This window comes from Empidonax traillii, unplaced genomic scaffold (genome assembly GCF_003031625.1).
Source record: "Empidonax traillii isolate 1590-97213 ecotype Southwest subspecies unplaced genomic scaffold, ASM303162v1 scaffold10:size5872457, whole genome shotgun sequence".
Taxonomy (NCBI): Eukaryota; Metazoa; Chordata; class Aves; order Passeriformes; family Tyrannidae; genus Empidonax; species Empidonax traillii.
In genome coordinates, this window is record NW_020955203.1 from 5057622 (window position 1) to 5077378 (window position 19757).

Sequence of the window (19757 nt, forward strand, 5' to 3'; positions counted from 1 at the left end):
GCCCTACGTGGTCAGCTGTTCATGCCTGATCGAAAGTGCTTGTCCTTGTGCCAGTCTGTTTTGGGGTGTTTTCTCCCACATCTGTGTTGGTATTAACCAGCAGTTGGTATTAACTGAAATAAAGGCTGAGCAAGGATACGCTTTGAAGGTGTCCCACCAGAGCCCCCACAGAAAGTGAACGAGACAACCTTTTAAAAAACCCCACGGATCCAGCACACGAGACTCAAAATTCTTTTTTTTTTTTTTTTTAAATATGTATTTAAAGAGCTAAGACTACAGCAGGCTCCTCCAGAGTAACACTTGTGTCCTTGGTCTTTCAGAAATAAAACAGGATAGCTGATTCCTTGGCACGCGCACTTCGCAGGACGACAGATGTCAGAGAGCTCCCTGCCATCTTCCCCACACAAGAAAACACAGTAAAAAGCCCCCAAGGACTGACAGGCTGGGACACATGATGAAAGCCGCGCAGATTCATCTGGAAAAACGTCGTACAAATAGCAAACCCTGCTGCTCCAGGTCAGTCACCTGGCACCAGGTTTAGACAGGTAAATTGTGTGTGTTTATCCCCATGTCCTGTGTCCCTGTGTCCAGTGTCGTGGGGCACTGAGGGGCGGTCAAGCAGCACTGCACACAGGGACATCAGAGAGAGAGCAGCAGCCCCAAAGCACGTGAGCTTCTGAATCAAAGCCATAATCATAAAGATATATATATATATATATATATATGGTAACAAAAATGACAGGAAGTTTGGTCGGAAAAGAAGTTTCATGGCTCCAGCAGTAGCTAAGTTTGTTTCCAGCAGTGCACAGTCAGAACAAGTCCAAAGTTTAGAGACTGTCAAAAGCTAATTAAATCACAGAATCATAGAACTATAGAATGGTTTGGGTTGGGAAGGACCTTGAAGATCATATAGTTCCAAACCCCTGCCGTGGGCAGGGACACTTTCCTCTGGACTAGGGTGCTCCGAGCCCTGTCCAACCTGGACCCCAGAGCCTACCAGGGACAAGCTGTACCATGAACCTAAAAACTCACAGGCCCCTCATCCGAGAGGCATTTGGGAGAGCTGAACAACGTCCTCCAGATCCTCAACAACACTGTGGGATGTGGGACCTCCCAGCAGGTTTCTGGTGGCACAGCCCCTCACTGGGCAGCCATGCTGTGAACAGCTGCCCCAGGCAAGATGCAAATCATTTGGCACTTACGCCTGGAGCACACCTACAGATAAGCCAGACACACGGTGTAGCTGTTGGTGCTCCCCTAAGTGAGATCCCCAAGACATGAGAGAAAACTTAAACCTAAATGGCAAGTTAAATCCCCACTAATGAAAGAGACAGGCAAAAGAGTAACCTGAGATCCGAGGGGGATGCAGGTGCCCTGAACACAAGCCAGCGTGCCCAAAGCATCATGCAGCACTCCCTTCAGCACATATGAGCTAGTCATCTGGAGAGTGGGACACTCCAGCCTCTCCCAGATGGCTGCACTTTAGAAGAACTTCAAATCAAACGTTTCTTCCAAGACAAATCGCCCCTGTGTCAGGTCCTTTTCTTCCTCTGAGTTTGAAGATAGGATATCCATCCAAGGAGTTGCTGATCAAAGGCACAGATTTTTTAGTAGGCGCTTTCTGGATGTACAAATAATTATCAGTCCTCAAATATTTTTTTTTTTTTTTTTGAAAAGCAGAAGCACTTCAGCTCTGTGTGTCTGGGAATAACGGGAAACACCACCTCTGCCACGCTGGTCAAACCAATGCTGTCTTCTGCCTGGAAAACCTACAGAACAGGATCAACAGTGTCTAAACCACAGCTCCAGCCCAGAGAAGTGAGGGCAGGAGCATCCAGTTGGTCATTTCAAATATCACCCTTTAGTCAGTGGCCTTTCTTTCTCCACTGTCCCTCTCCTAGGTAGCTCCAGAATCCAAGAATGGTTTCAGCTGGAATCTTGTTCCACCCCCCTGCCATGGGCAGAGGCACCTTCCACTATCCCAGGTTGCTCTAAGCCCATCCAACCCAGCCTTCAACACTTCCAAGGATGAGGCAGCCACAGCTCCTCTGGGCAGCCTCTGCCAGGGCCTCACCACCCTCATAGGTAAGAATTTCTTCCTTACAGCCAACCTAAATCTAACCTCCTTTAGTTTAAAATTCCCTCTTGTTGTGTTACTATCTGCCCAGGTTAAAAATCCCTCCCCCTCTTTCCTATAAGCCCCCCTTCTTCATTGAAAGTGAGTACTTACTGTGACTGCTAGAAATGTACCAAGCTGTAGCCATCAACTGTGGCGTAATCAGGCTCCCCTGAAACAGAGAACACAAAAAAACCCCCAGGTTTCCTCATGGGAAGTGCTCATTATAAGGCTTCAAACAGGACAGAAACACCACACACTGGCCATCCATGTTAAAGGGATGGGGTGTAAGGGTGAATGAGGCTCAAAGAGGTGTCCTGTGGAGCCAGCCTGGGAGAGCTGGGGATGTTCAGCCTGGAGAAGAAGAAGCTCCAGGAGAGACCTGAGAGCCCCTTCCAGTGCCTAAAGGGGCTCCAGGAGAGCTGGAGAGGGACTTTGGACCAGGGCATGGAGTAATAGTTCCTCCCTGGGGCCAGACAGCCCATAAAGCAATAACTCACCTGGTGCACTGGTTGGGGTGGGCAGAGGTCCCCTCCTGCACAGAAGGAAACACAGAGGTGAGGATCTGCATGGATACAGGTTCCCTTTGCCCTGGTTCTGCTCTCCCCAACTGCCCTCCCAGAGCTGGTGGGAAGGCAAGAGGTTTGGCAATCTGGGCTTTATACAAGAGACCCGGTGGGCTCACCACCCACACAGCCTGCTTGGCAAACACAGGAACTGAAGCTGATACGGTGCAGGAGAGGAAAAAGCAACCAAAAAGCACTAAGTTGGGGGAAAATTGACAGGTATGCCTTTATACATGCCTTTGCCCAGAGTAAGACATCAGGAAGCCATAGCTGGACATGACTCCTCTCCCAGTGTGGCTGCCAAAGTGGCACACTCATCCTCAGCAGGAGTCTTTGGCCCTCACTGTCACCTTGCCCCCCAGCAGAAACACCTGTCAGCCTGTCCTCCTGGCCCAGCTTCTATCCCAGGGGAGTGAATTCGGCTCTGCAGTTCCTCCCTCTACCCACACATGCCTTTAACACTCCTCAGATGGACAGATCACAACAAGAACCACGCAAGGAAATATTTTCCTCTAATACTCCCAAGTCAAGCTTCCAATAGACTAAAAGGAACAAAATATGCCTTTTTTTTTTGGGGGGGGGGGGGTGAAAGCACAATTTGCAACAGCAATTGCAATGGCACATGTTACGTCCCTTACCTTGATATAGGTACAGGCAGTGGACTTCTCGCAGGAGTCACATTTCTCTGTGTATTGTAGTAGTTTTCATAAACAACAGGAGCTAGGAAAAGTCAACAGTAGTAAAGCACAGGCCTTTTATAGACATAAAATACTTGTTATACCAACAGTCAGATCCTAAGTCCTTCCCCTCCCTGTGAAAATGCCTGATCAGGAAATTAAAACAGGGAGTATTATCTTCAGGGACTGTTGAAACTGGCAGAGACTCGTGCTGCATGGCAGTGAACTAAAGGAGGAATGTTGCAAAACCAATGTTTTTCGCACCCCAAATTATGCTGACCAGAGCAGCAGCTCCATAGGGAGTACGGGGCTACTTCATGAGATTGGACTAAGTTCTTACCTGGAGCCAAACTTCCAGTTTTGCGCAAATTTACAAAAAAATCAACGTCCTTCTCAATGCTGCACATCTCTAAACTCTTGCGGATTTCCTCATATTTCTGCAAAAGGGAAATAAAATGCATTTCTATTACATCAGGTCAAAAAACAAGAGAAAACGAAACAAAACAATTGTCCATTAGACGCGGGGAGAAATCTCAATATTCACGCAGGGCACAAGCTTCAGTGACAGGGGAATCACAGAATCTTAGAGTGGTCCAGGCTCAAAGGGACCTTAAAGCCCATCTCATTCCACCCCCTGCCATGGGCAGGGACACCTCCCACTAGATCAGGTTGCTCCAAGCCCCGTCCCACCTGGTCTTGAACACTTTTAGGGATGGGGCTTCTCTGGGAAACCTGTTCCAGTGTTTCAGCACACTCAAAAGAAAAGTGTGAATCCCAGGGGAAAGCTCATCTTGCCAGAGTTTTGGCCAAACCTTCTGCCTGCCCACTCCTGATGGTGTCTGGTGGCCAGTAAAGGGCCACAGTCCAACTCAGACGTAGCACAGCTCAGAGCACAGGAAAACAAACCGGGCTCTGCTTTCCACATAGGAAAATGAAGAGTTTCAGCTGAGGTACCTCATCATTCTGGACACAGCCCAGGGAGAGCTGGTTGACATGAAGCCAGAGGGCGTTGCGGACATAGCTGATCCGATCACACTCCTGGGTCTCAAAGAACTGAAACAACACAGACAACACAGGCCACAGCATCTTTAAAATGAGGGCAAATCTCCTTTAATCCTTACTGCTTCTCATTCCCAAGGGTCATGAAAAGACCACTGCAAGGAGCAGGGGGTGTTGGTCTTCTGCAGGAAAGAAGGAAACCATGAGTCCTTCAGATTGCCCAGAAGAAAAACAATCCCTCTGTGCAACCAGGTGAGTTTAAGATGAGTGTTTGTTAAGCTGAGAAGGCCTGCAGGAACTGATGTGAAGGGGGTCACCGAACACCTCTGGGGAGAACAAGCCAGATTCCTAAAGGCAGTACATGTTCCCTAGGTACCCCACGCTCCTGTGGTCCCAGCTCGCTTCCCTTCCACAGGTGTCCTAGAATCACAGGATCATTTAGGTTGGAAAAGCCCCCTAAGATCACCAAGTCCCACCATTTCTCCAGCACTGCCAAGGGCACCACTAACCCATGGCCCCAAGTGCCACACCTACGTGTCCTTTTAACACTTCCAGGCTCCAGGTATGGAGCAATAAATAAACACAGGGGATGCATGAAATCAGAGGTACATTGACTGGTTGGTCTTCTCCCTCTTTCCAGCCCAGACCTTTCCCAAGCAGACTTCAACCCAAGACTTTTGAAATCTGGCATACCAGAAATCATAATCTGGTATACCTTTTGAAATGTCCCCATCATAGAGGCTTCCAGAGACCCCAGACATCACTGAGACACTCATGCACACCATGCAACACAGACAGCAAATGCCAGTTCGAAACAGAAAAGTAAAATCACAGCCCGATGAGAAATAACATGGGAAGGGATCAGCACAGCTGGGAATGGGAAGGCTGCTTGCAAACCTGGGATAAAACCTCAGTCTCTGCAGTCCCTGCCCATGCAAAGTCTTTCAGAGTTTCAGGGAGAGTCTTCCAGGTGTTGCTGAGGCTCTAGGACATACTGGCCTTGAATCACTGAGTACCCAGAGGCGACCACAGCTGTCCAAAGTGACAGTCGTGCCAAACGGGCAAGTACATCACGGGCAAAATGTCACTACCTTGGCTCTGCCAATTTTAAAAGGTGGTGGGAAAATAATTTTTAAAAAGTGGAAACCTTGAAGTAGTGGGGCCTTGAATCAAGAAGCCAAGTTTTAGGCACACACAGGGTTAGCTGCAACACACCCTGCAGCTTCACTGCCGGGGGAATACACAGAGGGCAAATCTGAGCCCTGCAGACAGGCGTGGACACCCAGAGGACCACGCTGCCATGCAAAGGTGTTTTGGGGCATTTACCTCACAAGCTTTGATGTGCTCCTTCTGCCACTCCTCCCGGACCTTCTCCAGTGTGGTCACACTCTGCTGGTAGCTTCTGTCTGCGAGAGAGAAATCACAGTGTCAGCTGAAGGTCGATAGGCAGGGTGGGTTGGAATGAGGCCCCTTCCAACCCAAATCATTCACTGACTCCATGATTAACACTAATTTAAAAAAACCCTTCACTAGAAGGTAGTACATGAAGGCTGAAGTGGCTGGGACATCAGGGATAAAGTGGAAGGACATGGGCTTGGTGGGGTCATGCAGGCTTCTCCAGGGCAGGTGCCCATTGCTGGTATCTTGGGCACGTGTTTCCAAGGAGCTGCACCTGATCCAAGAGCTGGAGCTTGCCCACGAGCCATGCCATGGCTTCACAGCCCCCTGCCCCTGGAAACACATGTCCCTTTCCCTCCCCATGTGGCATTTTCACACTCACCAGAGTCCTCCAGAGCTGATTTCGTCTGAGCCAGCTTCATGAACAGCTGCCAAAAACGCGAGAGAGAAGGAAGGTGGAGGAGTGCCTGGGTGCATCCCCGGCAGCACTGCAGCCCGGCTGGTGAACACCACCAGCCCTCCCATCGCACCCCAAAACCCAGAGCTGGCAGAGGAGCCGTGGGGCAGGAGAGCTGACAGAAGAGGTGCCCCTTTCTCCCCCTGCCCCACCTCCCTGTACCTTCTCCTGCTGCTTCTGCGTCACCAGGTTTGCGTTGCGGTGCACGGCCTGTTCCGCCTCGTCCTTGTCCCGGCACCGCTGCTCATACAGGCGCTTGGCCTAGGAGAGACACCAGCACACAGCTCGGGTGGGAGCTCTGGGGGAAAGAACAGCCTACGAGGGCAGAGGTGGGCACAGCCTGCCAGAGGAGCAGGGGGTGGCACTCAGAGTCCCAGGTTAGGGAAAGCCTCACAAGACAAGCTGCGTTTAAGGACGAAAAGCTCGTGGCAACCAAGTCCATGAGAGTGCCCAGAGGAGGGCAACGGACATGGGGAAGGTTCTGGAGCAGCAGCTGAGGGAGCTGGTGGGGCACTCAGCCTGGAGAAAAGGAGGCCCGGGGAGGGGACCTTCTCACTCTGAGCAACTCCCTGACAGGAGAATGGAGCTGGGTGGGCGTTGGGCTCTGCTCCCCGGGAACAAGGGACAGGACAAGACGCAACAACCTCAAGTTGCATCAGATGAGGTTTAGAATTGATATTTGGAAAAATTTCTTCACAGAAAGTGTTGTCAAGCCCTAGCACAGGCTGCCCTGGGCAGTGGTGCAGTCCCCATCCATTAAAGTGCTCAGAAAAGGTGTGGATGTGGCTCTTGGGGACACGGGTGAGTAGTGGTGGGCTTGGCAGTGTTGATTAATGGTTGGACTCAAGGATCTTAGAGGGCTTTTATAACCTGAACAATTCTATGATTCTGAATCACAATTATCCAGCCCTGAAAGGCTACCACTGGCCATGTCTCCTCTGTAGTAACCAGTGACAGGACCCGAGGGAATGGCCTGGAGTTGTGTCAGGGAAGGTTTAGGTTGGATATAAAAAACAGGGTCTTCCCCCAGAGGGTGGTCAGGCACTGAACAGGCTCCCCAGGGCAGTGGTCACAGCACTGAGCCTGACAGGGCTTCAGGAGTGTTTGGATGATACTCTCAGGCACATGGTATGACTCTTGGGGATGGACCTGTGCAGGGCTAAGTGTTGGACTCGATGATCCCTGTGGGTCCCTTCCAATTCAGCATATTCTGTGTTTCTGTGATTCTGTGTCCTTGGTGTGCCTTTCATGTTCTGAATACCCCCTGCACACACCACTCACACAGATTCAGCGTCCCGTGTCACAGCAGAGGAGGAAAACCCTCTCACTGAAGCCTGCCCCATCTCTCTGCTTGTGTCTGAGCAGTGTTAACCCACAAGGCAAGAAACAGCAGCAGGTTTGCTTTACCTCCATGGTCTTCTTGTACTGCACATTTCTGTTTTTGTGAATCGCCTCCATGATCAACTCTATCTGTAAAGACAACAGGCCCAGAATCAGCACATCACTGACCATCAAAGCTCCACTGTGTGGACTGGGAAAGAGTCACAGACCAGACTGAGATGGCCTTAAGGGCCTTCATCCACCCAAAGCATCTTCACAAAACTCATCTTTTATGCTTCTCTCTAAGCCTTGACTTGTGTATGCAAAGGAGCTCTACAAACTAAATCCTAGCAAAGTTCAATACTGTGTCATCTCCACAGGCTCTGACAAAGCTGGGAAGCCCATTCCCCTCTGCTAGTCCAAACCAGCCCCTGGTTCTAGCAGTTTCCTTCATTTTCCAGACAAAGGAATCTCAAGAAAAAGTTTAAAGGCTTGGCCTGAGACCCTGTGGAGATCGAACTGCATGTAAAGGCTTTGAAACATTCCCAGCTGAGGCTGGTATCCCAGGGCTGAGCCCCTGCTGTGGCTGGCCCCAAAAACCACCCAAGGGAGACGATGTGGCAGTGAGAAGAAGGAAGTCGGAGGTTGCTGCACAGTTCACCAGCGTGGTTGCAACATGTAGGAAGAAACTCAGGACTTCCCGGCAGCAGCAGGCACTGGGGGCACGGAGGGGGCTGGGGAACAGCAGGACACAGCACTGGGATCAGCCCATGGCCGGGGTGGGATCAACATCCTGCAGGAAGGCACGTCTTCCCACAGTGCCTGACCTTCTTCCGATGCAGTTTTTGCTTTTCCCTGAAGTCCTCCATCTTCTTCGCTTCCTCCCGAAGGGTTTGCGCCAGCTGGATGTGACCCTGTCCCACATTGTCTATCTCTGCAAATCAAAAATAACTTATATATATATATATATATACATATTCCTAAAGAGACTGTGTTTCTCAATTCAGACTGACCCCACGTCACACATCCCCTTTCGGAAACGTGAAAAAAGCAGCAGGTCGTTTGCAGCGGCCTCGGAGCGGGGCTCACCTACGTAAGGATCAGCCCTGCTGGGACCTGCCCCCCCCAGTCTGAGGAAACTCCAGCTGAGCAAAGTCACTCAAACAATCACGGTCACATCTTCCCCCCCACCCCGCGGGTGAATTCAGGCGCGTTTCAACACATCGAGCCCCGGGCGCAGCTGTGTGAAGGATTGCACTACCCCAGGCCAGCAGGCAGCAACCTGGGGAACAGGAAAAACTAAGGCTACAGAGAAATCTCAGGCTCCTCTTGCTGAAGGTGAGCTGCCACACCACGAAACGCCAGCCAGGGCACCGAGGCAGAGGAGCCAAATGGCAGCTCGCGATTCCACACCCAAAGCTGTTCCAAACCCACCGCCTGGAATAGTCAGCAGCGGTGAGGGCAGAGCCGTGTTAGGGATGTCCACAAGGGCAGCAGACAAACCTGGCAGGCACAGCAGGCACAGGGTAGCAGAGTGCTCACCGTTAAGGTGCTGCCTGCCCAGTACCCTCGCAGGCTGTGACAGAGGGACTGTGTGTGGTGACCAAAGCATCGTCTTTTACACATTTCAGTTAGAACCACTGAACCATTTAGGTTGAAAAAGCCCTCTAAAGATCATCAAGTCCAAGCATTCTCTCAGCCCTGCCAAGCCACTAACCCATGTCAACAAATGTGACAACTACACGGCTCTTAAACCCTTCCAGGGATGGGGACTCTACCACTGCCCTGGACAGCTGTGCCAGGGCTGGACAACCCTTACAGTGAAGAAATTTCCCTAATATCCAACCTAAACTTCCCCTGACACAGCTTGAGGCCCTGGGACAAGAGCCTGATCCCCCCCTGGCTTCCCCCTCCTGTCAGGGAGTTGCAGAGCCAGAAGGTTCCCCCTGAGCCTCCTTCTCTCCAGGCTGAGCCCCCCCAGCTCCCTCAGCTGCTCCTGCTGCTCCAGACCCTTCTCCAGCTCTGTTCCCTTCCCTGGACATGCTCTGACCCCTCAATGTCTCTCTTGTCTGAGGGGCCCAGAACAGCCCCCAGGATTCAAAGTGTGAATTACTTCTGTGTGTGTGTGTGAAGAGGACAAGCCTATCCAATAAACCCCAAGTGAGCTTCCCATGCACAGCTTTGATACACAACAAAACCACAACCTCTGAGCTGCAGCCAGACCTGAAAGTCCAAGAGATCCCCCAAAAGACGACCTGTGGGTCTCTCTCCCACCTGTGTCCTGTCGCACTCTGTCCCAAACCCCACACACTGGGAAGAGCCAGGCCAAGAGTACAGCCTGTGCCGGACCCCATCACCACAACTTTACAGGTTTCCCTGCCATTTCCTTCCTAAGAAGTTGCCTTCAGGCTTTGGCCCAGCCAAGTGTCCTTGATACATGACAAGCATGAAGAACTACTTACGTTGCTTGAAAACATCCAGGGATCTCTTCAGTGTGCTGAAAGAAAAAAACAGGAGGAGCATTAAAAAGATTGGGAAAGCACGGCCAGGCACAAGTATCAGTAATGCACCTCTGCCAAAACAGTCTCTCACTTGACAGCAGTCAAAGCAACTCAAGGCAGGTTATCTACCCTCTTTACAACTCTGGCTTTTTCTCTCTCAGCAATAGCACAGCTCGCTTGGTTTGAGATCTCCTTCACATCTTTCTGAACACTGGATGCTATCAAAATTCCAAGTTTCATGATGGCTGTACCAGGCAACCTCCCTAAAGCATATTTTCGGGCACACGAACACCTTCTACATGGTGCGTTGGCCTGTGGTTGGGAACGTGGAGAACTTTTCTCCCTATTGATTTCAGAAACATTTTATGTGACACAAAACTGTAAAAAAAATGATCAGAGAATGTCCGACTGGGCATGTATGAAGTACAGAAATAAAGGAGGGAGAAGGAAGTGCCAAGGGTCCCAGGGGAAATGAGACCCACTCACGGAGCCACAGGGGTCACAACATGCTGGGCTTTGAAGATTTGCATGGTTTGAGTCAACCTGAACTTCCCTCTGGCTACAAAACCAGACAGGAGTGAACCCTGGGTCTCATGATCCTCAGCTTTCTGCTGAACCACCAGTCCACACCTCACCTGAGCACCTGCAATGCTTTGGTTAGTCTGTGACTGGTGGGAACTTGGTGGAGTCCGGCTCAAAGCAAAGCAGAACCCAGCTAGGGCACTGTTCATTCATGAGAATGGTTTCAGCTCATCTTCTGGACGTCCCTATCACATTTCAAAATGCTGTTTCATCCCTCACAATCTCCTTCCTTCTCTTTCTCCTTCTTTGTTCCACAGAAACCCATAAAAGCAAAGCACACGCAGCATTGTGGACTCACTTCAGCTCTGTCTGCCCACAGGGCTTCTTCTTTGACAAGTTGATGAGCTCTTTGCCATATTTTTCTTCTATAATTGCCCTGTTGAGAAAAGAGAGAAATGAGAGAAAGTTCCTAATTCAGAAAGTAAGGCTTGTTAGCAGTGGAGGTCAAGACCTGCTCTGAAATCCTGACCTGTGCCAACCACGTTTTCCAGTGAAAACACTTGGCTTTGCTGTGTCTGTGGTCCCGATATGCTGCTCTCTTCACCTCCCTTGGGCTGATGGGTCCAAGGATCAACTCCACAGGTGACAGAGGACTAAGCTGCCAGTGCCTGGCTGGAAGATGCAGCCAGGTGACTCACCTAGGTAGTTTTTTTCCCTCAGTTTCCTATGGAACAGGGCTCGTGGGATCCCTTGGCCCGTCCACACTAAGCACTTTTGACTCTGAGCTGGCTGATTTATACCAAATGTGACAGGAAGGGAACAGGCACCTCAAAGACAGTTTGGCCACCAGGCATGCACCCCAAAGCTCAGCTCAGCAAAGCTCAGCTCGGGCATTTCAGCTCTTCAGGGCTTTTTAGAATGAGGCAATAAGTACTCTCTGGATCTGCCTCTGATCCTTATGGAGAATGCCTGAAGAAGAGGCCAAATCTTGTGAGGTAACAGAAACAACACCTTTGAGAGATCCTTTTGTCCTCCGCTCTTGAAAGAATGAGAGAGGGGGAAAGAGAGTCTATGTGTTGCAGCACAAGAACAATCAGCTTTCTGCAGCTGCTTTGAAATCAGCACAGACAACCAGGGCTGGACTTGCTTGGTCAAACGCAGCTATCTCCACCTAGGTAACCCTAACTGCCTGCAGTCAGTGTAAAGAAACAAGTCCTCCTAAGGGCTGCATTAGAGGGACTACTGGATAAAATAAATAGCTTCCTAAATTGCCTGTATCTCCTAACACAGAGGCAGACACCTGTGTTGCTGACTTCTCGAGTCTGGCAGTGAGGTTCACCCAGCTTAACTCCTTAGAAACTCCCAAAGCTTGTAGGAAAACGGGAAAAAGATAAATATCATTAACTGATTTTCATTCCTGCATCCAACAACATTCCCATGAACTTCGTTTGGGACAAGGCATCCAACAGGCACATTCCCCATGGCTGGAAATGTGTAACAGCCGTGCTGTGCACAGAGAACTGAGCCACGTTCAGAGAGAGGTGCCAGTAGCAAGCCCAGGTCCAGCCTCTAATCTCCTTCTGGAAAGACACGCTGGTGGCAACCTACACCTACTTCAAGAACAAAGAGGACACGGGGTGTGGAGGAGGCTTTTGGCACTCTATGTGTTGTCACAAATGAAGGGGACACGATTCTCAGGGTCCAGTTCCACAGCTGGAAAGCCCAAAATTTTCCTGGAACATGAGATTACAGCCTAAAGAGATGTAGGTGCATCAGACACTTTTAAGTGCAGGTTCTCCTCCTCTTCACCCCCATTATATTTGTCCCAGGCTGCTCTGCACCAAGTCATCCGGTCACAGGTTGTTTTTTTCCAGTTCTCATGACCAAAATTACATTAATCCAGGGTGGTTCTACAATGCCCTTCGTATTTAGCCATTGTTAAACAGGTGAACCATAAAGCCAGACCTTCTCAGTTGTTTTTGTAGCCACAGAACCTCTGCTTAGGCCATCTTCTCTGATTAATAAAGGTAATACCTAATGCTACTACATTTTAGCATTAAATCTGTGGGCTGTTCGTAACGTACAAAGACAAATTCAGGACAAAGCCCTGCCTCTCCCAGGCCAAAGTCCTCACCCGATCCTCTGCAAGGTGAACAGCAAGGCGAACCTCACAGGAGAGTATTTTAACATAGTGGACAGTTAAACAGAACAGAAATCAAACTGGGAGCACCAGGAGTGGGAACAGAGCCACAGCCTCACTTCCCAGGATCAACCCAACCCGTGATCAGAGGCAGCTCCCTACCTTTCCTTCAGAAAGTCTTCAAACTCCTTGCAGTTCTTCCTGCCATCATTCAGGTGCTGGATGATGCTGTCGTAGCCAACGGTGCTTGTCAGATCCGTGCTCTGAAAACACAGCCTCTTATGAAATAAGATCTTTCTCTTTTAGGGGTGGGAGAGACTCCTGGGTGAGAGCAATGGTAGCAGTACGGGACAAGATTTTCAGAAAAAAAAGAAGAGCTCAGTCCTGCAACAACGTTATGTTCCCATCCATGTTCCCAAGTGCCATATCCACACGTCTTTTAAATCCCTCCGCGGGAGGTTCCCAAAAGAGCTGTTTCCAGGCAGGAGGAGCTCCTGGCTCTGAAGGAGCTGGGCAGGGTTGTATGCTGTGAAACCAGCCTTAACAGCACCTTCTGGGTGGGTTTGGTACAGAAAGAGTCAAAAGGACCAGCATGACTGGTCCTGGGGAAGAGGAGGCTCCAGGGAGAATTTAGAGCCCCTTCCAGAGCCTAAAGGGGATCCAAGAGAGCTGGAGAGGGACTCTGAACAAGGGATGAAGGGACAGGACAAGGGGGACAAGGCTTCCCACTGCCAGAGGACAGGGTTAGATGGGATATTGGGAAGGAATTGTTTGCTGTGAGGGTGGGCAGGCCCTGGCACAGGTTGCCCAGAGAAGCTGTGGCTGCCCCTGGATCCCTGGAAGTGTCCAAGGCCAGGTTGGACGAGGCTTGGAGCAACCTGGGATAGTGAAAAGTGTCCCTGCCCATGGCAGGGGGGTGGCACTGGATGAGCTTTAAGGCCCCTTCCAACCCAAACCATCCTGGGATTCTGTGAATGCCCAAGGCATGTCCCAAAGGAAGGGCGGGCAGCTGCAGTGGAAGAGGAAGTGCAACACAGAGAGCATAGAGCCATGGGCACAGGAGACTTAAAAACATAACAGACTAAGCCCAAGACAGGTATGGAGGGTGGGGGTTGCACCCATCCATGCCCAAACAGAGCAGGGCACAGGGACAAGGATCTCCACTCCTGCCCTCCCACGGCTGTCCTGGTCCTTCCTGCTGGGCAGAGCTCTGAGCCCATGTGCTATTTACAGGACAGCCCATGGAAACTACAAACAGATGATTTCAAGGTGACAAAGCAGCAGCTGATGTTTCCCAAGCCCACAGCATGTACTCCCCCCTTCCTGATCTGCTGCCTGGATTTCCACCATCCTCCCAACAGACTCAATGAGGAGAAGGGTTTTGCGTGCTCCTTGTGATGTTTTGGGGGTTGTTCGCGCTTGCAGGCAAAAGAGGGGCTGAAATGCTCTAGTGGGGATGTGAAAGCATGAAATGGCTGAGTCACAGCTGAAAGGCAAGTTGCTGAGCTTGACAATTCCACCTTCTGCCCCACTTGACATGGAAAACCCCTGAAGACACACACCCTACGAAATAATGACACTGGAGAAACACAGAATTATAGAATTGTGTAAGTTGGAAAAGCCCTCCAAGACCACTGAGTCCAGCCATTCCCCCAGCACTGCCAAGGCCAAAACTGACCCATGTCCCCAGGTGCCACATCCTCATGGCTTTTAAATCCCTCCAGGAAGGGGGACTCCACCAACTGTTCAGCTGTGCCAGGGCTGAATAACCTTTCTTAGTGAAGAAATTTTAGCAGACAGAAACACTGTGCAACCATAGGTGGCTGTGCTGTCCTTGCTCAGAGTCCCCGTAGCCGCAAGATCGCTCAGGATCCTGCAGAGACTGCTGAGACAAAAAAAGAAATGCTCGTGCTGGTGTCTGCAGGGAGCAAGGTGAGGAGGTGCTATGCAAGGCTGCAGTTCCTCCCCGCCCCATAACCAGGTGGGTGCAACAGGAGAGGCAAAAACTCATCGCAAGGAGGAAAAGGACTCGCTGCAAATTCACCCACCCGAGACCATCATCCCGCAAAAAGCGGGATCACTTTTTGATCAGCAATTTTCCCTTTGAAGATTCCTTCCTCTACACCAGTGCACCCCTCCTGCTCATCCCAGAGACACCAAAAGCAATGGACTAGCCTGCCTTGATGAAATTACCTCTCCCCACACAAACCCCACCTTTTTCCTTTGAAATGATGACCTGTTTCATAATGCTGCTGATTTAGTTCCACCAAGCCGGTCCCTGTTCAGAGAAGGACAAGAAGGGGAAAGGGGAAGTGAAACAGCCCCGGGCAGCATCACACCATGAGTCAGCAGGCAGGGAATAAATCCAGGAGCCTGGGGTCGCAGCCCTCCCAGCCATGGGTTGCTTTTAGCAGCATCACTGAAGACTCTGCAGAGAGCAGAGCATTGTCTCAGTAAAAGCAAAATGATCAAAATTTCAGCCTCCAAGCTGCAAGCTGTTAGACCATAGATCAGAGATGAGGCGGTTTTTAACGTTATTGTCATTTCTATTTTTGGCACATAGTTTTACAGGACAAAATTGCTCTGATGAGACCCAAAGCTTTGCTCTTGGGCTAACTGAAAGACGTGCAAGAGCGGGCTTGTGGAGTGCTAGACTTGCACTGAGAAAGTGGGAAAAAAGTGCGAGAAAAGGAGTCCCATAGTGAAAGAAGAAGAGCACATTGCAAAAACAAGTGAAAACAAAACCTCGTGCTTGCTCAACGTGCGGCAATCACTACAGGCCGGGCAAGGGCAAACAAACATGGGCTTGGGGTATTTTTGCTTTTGCACAGCTCTCTCACAGACATGCAGGAAGCAGAGGTGGTGGGAGGGAGCAACGTGGGAGTGGGGACATTCAGGGCAATGCATGTTCAGCTTCAGGCATGCCTGGACTTCGGTCCCTGGGCGAGCAGGAGCTGCAGCAGGGTGCAGAGAGCAAGACTCGTTATTTAAGGAAGTTTACCATCTTGTGCTGATACCCAAGAGCATGAGCAAACTCGAGTGCAGAGAGCAAAGTGGACCCCTGCCCTCCCAAATCATGGACATGATGCCATCAGCTCCAGCAGGGACCAGGCTCCAGCGCAGGAGTACACACAGCATCCATCAAAGAAACCAGAACTGGTGGGGTTTAAAGCTCAGTCAGTCCCCAGGTGAGGCTGGAAGCACAGCCCTGCTACCCTGACAGAGGAAAGGGTGGGCTGCAGCTTATCACAGAGCCATAGATTCTCAGTATGGCTTAGGTTTGAAGGGAACTTAAAGCCACCACCTAGTTCCAGCTGTCTCACACAGGCAGGGGCACCTTCCACTATCCCAGGTTGCTCCAAGTGCTGAACACTCCAACCTTGAACACTTCCAGGGATCCAGGGGCAGCCGCAGCTTCTCTGGGCAACCTGTGCCAGGGCCTCACCACCCTCACAGTAAAGAACTCACTACCCTGTCCCAACAAAAAAATTTGGTGGTCACCACTCACAACCAATCACATTTAAAAGTTGGAAGATCCAATACCAAAACTGGCCTGATTTTTGAGGGTTTGGGCTGTCCTAACCTCTACAGGATTGTCCCTCACCAGAGTAAAGTGCATTTTTTGGCAGTATTTAGGGATTCTGCAGCAGAGTGTGATGGTGAGTTTAATTTGGGGGGAAAAAGAAAAGTCCTGGGCATTTTTTTGGACCACCAGATGAGAAGCTGAGCCAGCAGCACCACTAAGGAACAGAGCATGTGTGGCAGCATCTGCCACCTGCCCAGGATCACGCAGAGGTGATCCTCTTGATCTCACCTTGTTGGACAGATCAAGAACCTACTCAAGATGAGCGTTGTCCCTCACCACACTCTTTGTGGCACTAGGACAAGGGATGATGCTTTTAAACTAAAAGAGGGGAGATTCAGATTTGATAGCAGGAACAAATTTTTTTAAATTCTTCATGATGAGGGTGGGGAGGCCCTGGCACAGGTTGCCCAGAGAAGCTGTGGCTGCCACATCCCTGGAAGTGTCCAAGGTCAGGTTGGACGAGGCTTGAAACAACCTGGGATAGTGGAAAGTGGCAGGGGATTGGACTTAGATGGCCTTTAAGGGTCCCTTCCAAATGAAACCACTCTATGGTTTTAAGAGATCACTTGCTGCAGCAAAGACTTCTCCTTCCATTTTCGCCTCAAGCGAAGTAATCTAAGAGGAAAATTGCAGGAGGAAGTGTGTGCGGACTCACAGCACCCAACAGCAAACGGAAGCTGGACCTCCACACCTCATCTAAATTTGGTTTCTTATTTCCCATCTCTTGCTCCCCCCCTCCCTCCCCAGCCCTCGCAGCTGATGCACAGTCACCAGTACGTGGTGTGGCGATGGCTTGGGGTGGTACCTGCGTTTTCCATGGGCCAAACCACAGCAGCAGGGCCTCGATCTCTCCACTGAGTCACTCTCACCACCCTCCTGTCCAACGTGAAAGCCAGTTCCTGCCTCAGGCATGTTTCGTGGGCTGGGTGGGTGGGGGTGGGGGTAGCGGCTAAAGCACGAAGGCTTCAGAAAGGCAAAAAATCAATCAAAATCCTGGCAGCACCAATGGTTTTGGGCTCAGCGAGGGTTGGGGATTATTCAGTAAATAGCCATGCTTGCAATGAAAGGGGTGAGGCAGGACTGAGCACCCCATGGCACGCCCCACCTCCTCCTTGACTTGGGGGGTTCGGCGCTGCTCCGGCCCCAGTATTTTCTCCCACTGAGCCCCCTCCTCCAGGATCCTCCGTCAAAAAACTCCACACCACAGCTGGAGAGGGACAGAAATGGCTGAAGTCAGCCCCTGTGGCGAGGAGATCTTCTTCAGCCCAGTGTGCCACTGAGGCACCACCAACCACGTCTGCTCAGCGTTCCTGGCATCGCAGTTATTCCCCCTCAGCCCGGGGGATGCGGCCACCGCCCTCGCAGCCCTTCCCTCTATACATTTGCAAAGAGAGCACACCATGGAAAACTTTGTGGCAACAAACACCTGAGAAGCAGCTGCCAGACGCAAAGTCAGCTTTATCCTCCATGCCAGGTTTGATACCTGTGTGGGATTTGCGTATTGGACAGCCCTGTGCCGGTGAACACGCTAAGGACACTGGTGCTCTGCACTTACTGCACAAACCGGGTGCCTGCTCCCCCTGGGGCCTGTGCTCCTCTCCCCCGTCCTGCAAGATGGGAGCTGCTCCCAGGCAACATCGGGGGAACCCCGAGCACCGTTCACAGATGGGGATTTTCAGCCCCAAAAGACACCGTTTTGTAATTTACTTCCTGGTTGCCGATACCTGGAACAAAGGTCCACCGCAACAAGAGGAACTGAGCGGCCACAGAGCTGACTCTTCGCAGCGGATATGTGGCTTTTCAGCACTTCTCCTTTCAGAAGAGCACAATTCACACTCAGAAGAATAAATTGTGGTTTTCCCCAAAAGTGTGGCTTTTCCTCTGCCTTTCGGCAGCTGACAGCAGCACACCGAGCACCAGCTCATCCAGTCTGGGATTAGCTCCACATCAAAGCACCATTTTTGGCCATAGTGTCTCCAAGCAGTTCACTGATGGACAGTTAATATTATCAGACCCTCAGAATGGCTCTGATTTCCTCCAGCATGGCAGCGGCTGCTTGCTGGGATTATTTTGGCTGCGCAGAGCAGGTCGCAAAGCCACAGCTCCCAGGACATGTGTGGGTGGGCAGTGCCTGCCGGGGATCACAGAATGGTTTGGGTTGGAAGGGACTTCAAACCTCATCTGGTTCCAACAACCCCTGCCATGGGCAGGGACACCTTCCACTATCCCAGCTTGCTCCAAGCCCTCTCCAACCTGGCCTTGGACACTTCCAGGGATGGGGCAGCCACAGCTTCTCTGGGCAACCTGTGCCAATGTTTTATCACTCCAGGACGCCCAGAGCTTTTAGCAAAGTCACCCCACGGCCACGATCGCTTCGGAGCCCTCTCTTACCAGAGAGCGGTGACCCTCCCCACCTCCAGCTGTGCCCCCTTGCTCCGGCTGGTCCTGCCCCCCCGTGCCCCGGTCCCGCCGTGGTCCCGCTCACCCAGAAGTGGTCCCTGAACCGCGCCTCCCGCATCCTGCCGCTGCCACCGCCGCGCTCCGCCGCTCCCGGCGCCGCCCGGTCCGCCCCGACGAGTCCCCACCCACGCACGGGAACACCCTCCGTGGGTCGGGCAGCGGGACGGGCTGGGTGACATCGACGGGCACGGGAGGCTCGGCGTCGGCGCTCCGTGGGAGAATCCCACCCGTGACGGCCGGGCCAGGGACCCGCGCGACTTCCTGGAGGATGGTTTCATTGAACCATAGCGTTGTTCAGGTTGGGAAAGCCCTCCGAAGATCATCGAGTCCAACCGTTTCCCCCAGCGCTCCCAAGGCCAGCACTAACCCCTGGCCCCGGGTGGCACATCCACGTGGTTTTTAAATCCCTACAGGGATGGGGTCTCCAACGCTTCCCTGGGCAGCTGTGCCAGGGATAGACAACCCTCTTGGTCAATTTCCCCTAATATCCAGCCTAAACCTCCCCTGGCACAGCTTGAGGCCGTTTCCTCTCATCCCATGCCTTGTTCCCTGGGAAGAGAGCCCAAGCCCCGGCTCCTGTCAGGAAGTTGCAGAGCCAGAACGTCCCCCCTGAGCCTCCTTTTCTCCAGGCTGAGCCCCCCCAGCTCCCTCAGCTGCTCCTCAAAACACAACCCTCCTTCACCACACACATCCCGCGTTACCAGCAGTTTATTAGGGGCTGTGCCTGAGACAGAGCAATGCATGAGTGACCTTCGAGCGAGCCTCAGTGTGCTGGAATGCCTGAATCACACCCACTGCCCTGAGCTGCTGCCTCTGCGTGAACACAGGGACAGCAAAACAGACCACTAATGCAAAAAAGAGGCATTTTCCACTTACTGAAATAAAATGCTCAGTTATAACGCAAGGCTGATTCAGGCAGACTGACCCTGTACACGCTCCTGACAGAGGAGGGCGCAAGCCCACAGCAGGAAACCACATCACAAAGCAGCTCCAGGGGCTCCAGGGGAGCTGGAGG

At 51.6% G+C, this 19757-nt stretch overlaps 1 protein-coding gene across 2 annotated transcripts; it reads right to left on the reverse strand.

The window, feature by feature from the left end:
• Window positions 1-434: 434 nt before the first annotated feature.
• PSTPIP2 (proline-serine-threonine phosphatase interacting protein 2) lies at window positions 435-18840 on the reverse strand. Of its 2 annotated transcripts, none has more exons than XM_027885498.1 (15): window positions 18768-18840; window positions 12859-12959; window positions 10915-10992; window positions 9996-10030; window positions 8361-8467; window positions 7621-7683; window positions 6376-6474; window positions 6139-6184; window positions 5685-5764; window positions 4314-4412; window positions 3700-3796; window positions 3321-3402; window positions 2617-2651; window positions 2231-2288; window positions 435-1586 (listed from the first exon to the last, which is right to left on the reverse strand). In XM_027885498.1, the coding sequence occupies exons 1-14, from the start codon at window positions 18798-18800 to the stop codon at window positions 2239-2241; spliced, it is 1005 nt and encodes a 334-aa protein (XP_027741299.1). In that variant the 5' UTR covers window positions 18801-18840; the 3' UTR covers window positions 435-1586; window positions 2231-2238. The 2 variants fall into 2 exon arrangements, with proteins under 2 accessions (XP_027741299.1, XP_027741310.1); XM_027885509.1 differs by lacking the exon at window positions 435-1586 and adding an exon at window positions 1599-1769.
• Between the last annotated feature and the right edge of the window lie 917 nt (window positions 18841-19757).

Bases quoted from the DNA above. Each gene is read 5' to 3' on its own strand.
- PSTPIP2 (XM_027885498.1), bottom strand. From the start codon at position 18,800: ATGCGGGAGGCGCGGTTCAGGGACCACTTCTGG. The intron at 4,413-5,684 runs GTAAATGCCCCA...GTGTTGTTTCAG, and splicing joins AGCACATCAAAGCTTGTGAG to TTCTTTGAGACCCAGGAGTG. The intron at 2,289-2,616 runs GTGAGTTATTGC...TCTCTGTTTCAG, and splicing joins CACCCCAACCAGTGCACCAG to GGGAGCCTGATTACGCCACA.